At 41.8% G+C, this 6,882-nt stretch overlaps 1 protein-coding gene across 1 annotated transcript; it reads left to right on the top strand.

The window, feature by feature from the left end:
• Positions 1-4,590: 4,590 nt before the first annotated feature.
• On the top strand, positions 4,591-5,703 carry PABPC4L (poly(A) binding protein cytoplasmic 4 like). The gene has a single exon (XM_069493460.1). The coding sequence runs from the start codon at positions 4,591-4,593 to the stop codon at positions 5,701-5,703; it is 1,113 nt and encodes a 370-aa protein (XP_069349561.1).
• Positions 5,704-6,882: the final 1,179 nt, after the last annotated feature.

Genomic DNA, 6,882 nt, shown 5'->3' with positions numbered 1-6,882 from the left:
GGCTTTTGAGGGGGTCATCTCTTCTGGGCACAGAACAGCTGGAGAGGATTTCAACTGTATCCATATGTAAATTTCAGAGGGTCGGAAAGATGCCTGAGATATTCTCAGGGTCCTTACTTACATTGTTGCTCGTCTTCCTTGGCCACAAAATTGCTGTGGCCCCTTTCAGGAGCAATTAATTCACCTTTTTCCCAATTATTCCCTACTTACACTCAAACTTTTCATCTATTAAGGCCAGGTATATGAAAGACAAAGACATTTTCATGAAACATACTATATCCATATGTCCCATATTTTAATTAGCATGGACCATAATAAAAGGACTTGTGAGTAGTGTACTGAACAAATGGTCATTATTGGCATGACATAGGAATATGCCAATTTAAGAAGAGTATCCAGCTGGTTGAATTAAAATAGAATTTGAGTACCTGGAGCCTCTTTTGCCCATGTTACTTCTTTCTGGAGAGCACACCAGCCAATCCAGCACAGCGATGACAGGGGAAAAATGGCATCATGTTCAGGAAGGAACAAGGTAGACTGTCAACTATTCATAAAAGGTCTATATAACTGACTATTTTTGTCCTGATCATTACACAGGAAATAGACAAATGAAATGGTCACCTGCTGGGGATAGCCACATTTGGTGACTAAACTCTTTTACTTGGGCTTGACTTATAGAGGAACAACTTTTAAATATGAGATATTTTCTCCTCTATTGTCAAAATAATACCTCATAAGTTTCCAAATTGTTTTTATATAAGGGGTAGGGGAGTTTTCCAGGGTAGTGGGGCTTACTGCAAGAATTCACATAAATTTCTTTGGATCAGTGATTTATTCTCCAGAGGGTCACCTTCTTCACATCTAATCAGGATACTAAAAGCATGAATATTAATCACTGATTCATGTATAATGTCTGGTTTCTGTTTCAAAGAAATCTCCCTAAATGGGTCAAAGGTCCTTTCTAGAAGTTGGTAACCACTGAAATAACAACAAGAAAACAAAAAAGCAAAAACAAAAAAACTAGACACCCTTTACTTTTGTCATTGAATGGATCTAAGATTGGCATGATGAACTTCAAGAGCAGCTAAGTCAGGAGATGGCACAGCATTTACCATTCTTTCTTAACAAACTTTATGTACACCACCCAGGCCTCTAGCTAGCCAAAGTTTTATTGTTTTGTTTTGTTGAATTCCCGCAATGGTCATGATTTTCCCTTTCTTTCCACTCAGTGTTGGTACAAGTCTCTGTAACTGTTGTGTAAAAGTGCCTGAACCGTCTGCCGGCCCTGAATTAGCTTTGGTACTAATTGTTTCAATGGGATGGACCTGAGGCTGACTACCAGATTAGTAAGGAAATCCCCTCATCTGGGGATTTATTAACAAGATGGGGATCATTTGCACAGCTTTGTATCTATTCTCCTATACTTAGCCTTCAACTACCCCAATTCCTAAGTAACAGGCAATAATGTGGAGAACCATTTCTTTTGCTTGATTGATGATATTATTTGGTCCAACAGTTTTGCTACCAAATCCCATAAGTTTCCTTCAAATCCCATAAATCTCCCTGCCCTTAACCTTTTCCTTCCAGAAAACTATGTATATATTGGTATCCCATCTTCATCACCAATACTGTTAAGAACTACGAAGAGTCTGACATTTTACTCTACTTATAAAATAAGAAGTTATTTGCCATGGTTTAACCTACTGATGCTGGTAGAATAAGCAATGCTCCTGTGTCAGAGCCAAAGATGTTATAACAGCAATAGCAGTAGCCAACATATGAGCATTTTTTTGTAACAGTTCCCAAGACAAATTTCCACAGGGTGATGAACAGAGGTCCAGGTGACACCTGCACTCACAGTGAGTTGCATAACAAGAGAGTAACCCTGAGCTTAGATAAACTGAATCTTTTAGAGTGGGCCGGAAACACACCTCCTCAGTGTTCTCAAAAGAGACATGATCTCTATCTTGTAAGCCTGTAAACAAACCTATACTTTGCTTCAAAGAAAAATACTATATCTTTCAAAGCTGTTCGCTATACAGACACCCTGAAAACCATAGTCCAGAACAAAGGCACTCAGTGCCTCTGTTTACAAGATGTGTTGAAATGTGAGAGATCTATGAAGAATTGTCTGCCCACACCCAAAGCGGATAAAAGCTTTGAGAAACTTTTGTGTGCTAGCCCATGTTCTAGGCATTGCAAATATAGTGGTAACTACTTCAGACATAATTCTGGCCCTCATAGAATTTACATTTTAGAGATAGTGTCGGTAGTGTTAGGGAGCATGTGTGTATGCATCTGTGTGTAGTTGTGTGTGTTGGGGGAGATTAATGTGTAATAAAAGTAGCAAATAAGCCTATTTGATAGGGAAGATGTCATATAGCCAGTAGCTAACAGAAGGGCAAGTTCTAAGCCCATAATTGACTAGTGGTTCTGGCAGCTCAGCATAACTACAAGCCTCAGAAAATTCAGTTACATACCAAAGTAAGATCCCAGGAATTGCTACCTGAGAAAGGATTGTGCTTTAATGATGGAATTTAGTAAATTGCAGGCATTAGTCATATCTGGCAGAACTTTTTGGCTGTTTGGAGTTTGTCAGTTGTATCTAAAATCTGGGACCAAGAAGAAACGTTGTTGCATCATAAAACCATTTTTATCCATTACAAAATTGGGCCTGGGGCAGGGCAGGGAGGAAGGTAATTACCCACGCTAAACTGATAACAGCCTGTTCAATTTATCTAGTAAGTTTCTCCTTTGGGGAGACACATGAGGAGTGGAGGAGAGTGAGGAATCAACTCCCAATGACCCTGCCAATCTGTGCTACTTCTTTTGCCACATTGACTCCCAGTGTACACAAACTTTGCCTTATGTAAACTGATCCACCCAATTCAATTTTGCAGGTCTTACTCTGACTCCCTCAGATGCAGTATAATGCAAATGTTAAGGTTTTATTAGAATGATATTAAAGAATTTTATGTAATCCTAAAAGAAATGAAACCAATGCTATTAGAAACTGGTTTCGTACTTGATACCAGGTTAGACATTTCCAAATCTATTAATTCATTTCAGACTTAAAATATTCTCTGAGTTAAGGGACATTATCTATATGTCTCTAGATGTGAAATCAACCTCAGGTTAAAATATCTCATCTATTTCATACATTTGATTCATTCAATAAATATTGGGCATCCCATTTCTGCAAGTTTCTGAGAATAAAATGCGCATGGCCCTCACTGTCACGGAATGTAAAATACATTGTAATGAGACAAACGCTAGGAAAGTATTGTAGGAGTTTTTACGAGGGAAACAAACTTTCAGAAGGGGTTTAGGGAAAAATTCTACTTGGAAAGAGCATTTAAATCGATTCCTGAAAAACACATTTTTATAAAGTTGGCCCTGAAAAAATGTGAGCGTGTCTTCGAGTTTTGTAAGGGCAACTAAGCAGCAGTTGAGGCTGGAACATGACAAGAATCCTACAGAAACAATAGAACAAGGTGCGGATGTTGGAACGTATCCAGGACTCAGAGGAAGCCACTGGAGGGTTTGGAGCTAGGAAGTGACAGGCCAGGCCGTGATCCACATTTGGAAACGCTCCTTCGCTTAGACCCAAGCAAAGCCGTGCGGGCGGGTGGGTTTATTGGGGCCACTCCCCCAGGCCGCCTCTCTCCACCCAAATCACCGCCTCCTGCTTCTCAGCTTGGCTCTCTGAGAGGGGTGGGAAATGTGTAAGAGGGGCGGGGGGGAAACAAAAACGTTTTCAAAAAATATTAAAAAGAAAACATCCCGCTTGGCAGCGTGTGCGCGGGAAGTTCAGCGCGCGAGTTCCGGGTTTCCCGCCCGCCCCCGGCCGACCGCGGCCCCGGTGAGCCCCCAGCCCCTGCTCGGCCCCTGCTGGGCCCCTGCCCGTCCCGCCGGTCCGTGCGTCCGTCCCTCGGTCCGTCGGTCTGTCCGCTTCCCCACCCCCCCACCCGTCCTGGCGGCGGGCGCCGCGCGAGTCTGCAGGTCGGAGGGTCGTCCGGCTGCTTCTGGGCGCCCGCCGCCCGCCTCGCTCCCGGGCCGCGCCTCGGCGGTGGCTTCTGCAGAACCCGGTACCGCGCAGGTTCGGGTCTCGCCGGGGCCGGAGCTGGCAGCCCGCGCTCTGCGGCCGGGACCGCCGCCTCAGACGCCACTTGCGGAGTTCTTGCCTGAGCGGCTGTAACTTTAAACCAGTGTGAGTGAGGCCTATTTTTATTCAGAAACTAGCGACTAGGGTGTCTGGGGAGAATGCTCGCTCAAATGGAGGGCCAGCCCGCCACTTAAAAGTTTTCTCACAAATTGGAGCGGAAGGAAATCTTGTCCTAATAACCTTTCTTTGAGATTTCGAAGTTCCATTGCCAACTCCCAGGGAGGGTCAGATTGGCTGCTGCGGGGCTTTTTGAAGAGGCTCTTGCCTAAGCTGGAGGAGCAGTACTTGAACTCCACCGCTTGGCCTCTACGTGGTTATCCCGAGGCCACCACACTTGAGCCAGGCCTGAGCTGTGGTCTAGTGTCCCTCTCGCAGGGATTGCTCCAAGACCCTGGGATAGGCCCACGTTGGTGAGGAGCAAGGAGATGAATGTGGCAGCCAAGTACCGCATGGCCTCCCTCTATGTGGGTGACCTGCATGGGGATGTCACCGAGGACCTGCTGTTCAAGAAGTTCAGCACTGTGGGGCCTGTCTTGTCCATCCGCATCTGCAGGGACGTGGTCACGCGCCGCTCTCTGGGCTATGCCTACGTGAACTTCTTGCAGCTGGCTGATGCTCAGAAGGCCCTGGACACAATGAACTTTGACGTGGTAAAAGGCAAATCCATCCGTCTCATGTGGTCTCAACGTGATGCCTACTTAAGGAGATCTGGAATTGGGAACGTGTTCATTAAGAATCTGGACAAATCCATAGATAACAAAACCCTTTATGAACATTTTTCAGCTTTTGGAAAGATCCTGTCTTCCAAGGTGATGAGCGATGACCAAGGCTCCAAGGGCTATGCATTTGTGCACTTTCAGAACCAGAGTGCTGCAGACAGGGCCATTGAGGAAATGAATGGAAAGCTGCTCAAGGACTGCAGGGTGTTTGTTGGCAGATTCAAAAACCGAAAAGATCGGGAAGCGGAACTCAGAAACAAAGCCAGTGAATTCACCAATGTTTACATCAAAAACTTTGGAGAAGACATGGATGATGAGAGACTAAAGGGAGTTTTCAGCAAATATGGCAAAACCCTGAGTGTTAAGGTGATGACAGATTCCAGTGGGAAATCCAAAGGCTTTGGCTTTGTGAGTTTTGATAGCCATGAGGCTGCCAAAAAGGCAGTTGAAGAAATGAATGGGAAGGATATAAATGGGCAGCTGATTTTTGTAGGCCGGGCACAAAAGAAAGTAGAGCGACAGGCTGAGTTAAAGCAAATGTTTGCACAGCTGAAAAAGGAAAGACTTCGTGGGTTCCAGGGGGTAAAGCTCTATATTAAGAACCTTGATGACACCATTGATGATGAAACACTACGAAGGGAATTTTCTTCATTTGGATCAATTAGCAGAGTTAAGGTAATGCAAGAAGAAGGTCAAAGCAAAGGGTTTGGCTTGATCTGCTTCTCCTCTCCTGAGGAGGCTACTAAAGCAATGACTGAGATGAATGGCCGCATCTTGGGCTCCAAACCCCTCAGCATTGCCCTGGCCCAGAGGCACTAGGAAAGAAAAACTTACCTCACCAGCCAGTATTTGCAGCATGTGGGGAAAGGATAGTTATCTCTGCCTGAATTGTCCTCAGTAAATTTCAAATCCCACCTGATGGCAGCTTAGTTTAGTAAATTTTGTATTGGAAGGTTTTTTTATACAATGCCATTTTTTTCTTTTGTGGAAAAAATAAATGAATCTTAGAAGTTTAGTTCATTTACAAAGGCATATTTTCTAATTTCAATATTGTATATTTTTCTTATTTTGATGTACAGTATTCATAACAATAAGTATAATTAGGTATATTTTATTACATTTTGAACTAACTGAAATGAGGTAATTATTTGAGTTTATTGCATATTTTCTTTCTTGTTTTAATAATATTGCTATCTTTAATTTCTTTTATGAAAATATGCTCAAAATAGTTCTTATGCCTAAGGATTCCAAAGTAATTTATTTTTCCAAACAGAAGTTTTCGAATTTTTCATCCAGGATTTTTTTTTTTTTTTTGAGAAATCAAAAGTTTATAAGTTAGTTTTACAAGTTCAGTTAAATACCTAAATTCATTTTGAATTAATGCTGAAAATATTAGGATATAGTTGAATTTCTTTGAAATTTATATCCTAACACATTTGTTTTCCTGATGGTTTAAATTAAGGTGATGAAAGGTTTTAATGTTGCCTACAAACTGCTTTTCTGGGATACTTTGTTATTCCTTCTGTTAGTTGACTATAATAAGGTACTTGCTAATTATCTAAATTGTGACTTGCATTATGAAACACTCACTTCTACATTCCTTAAGTTATAAACCTGTATCAATTCAGATGATCCAAAGTTGGCCTTGTCTTAAATCTTATCATACCTATACAGCTTAATATTGTGCCTTAAGTTTTTGCCATATACCAATATTATAAAAGTCATATATAGAGAACATAGAAACTCAATTTGAAAACTGTTTTATAATCTGTTTTATATTTCATGTAGTCATAGTCTTTCAGGGTTCAGAAAAGTTAACTTTCTCTATTTTTATGATTTTATGTCTCCTTTTATTAGACTGTGAAGAATTATACAACCCATTAACTTGATTGATCAGAAACTGATTTTCTGATAAATTTACACTGCTTAGCCTGTTTTCCAGTATAATTTTTGTTTTAGTCCCATTCCCAGATCTTCCCTTCTATCCTGCCTTTCATC

Source organism: Eulemur rufifrons, chromosome 18, assembly GCF_041146395.1.
Source record: "Eulemur rufifrons isolate Redbay chromosome 18, OSU_ERuf_1, whole genome shotgun sequence".
In the NCBI taxonomy this organism is placed as follows: Eukaryota; Metazoa; Chordata; class Mammalia; order Primates; family Lemuridae; genus Eulemur; species Eulemur rufifrons.
The sequence above is the reverse complement of the archived record's forward strand: the minus strand, read 5'-3'. Positions and strand labels throughout refer to the sequence as shown.

Bases quoted from the DNA above. Each gene is read 5' to 3' on its own strand.
- PABPC4L (XM_069493460.1), top strand. From the start codon at position 4,591: ATGAATGTGGCAGCCAAGTACCGCATGGCCTCCCTCTATGTGGGTGAC.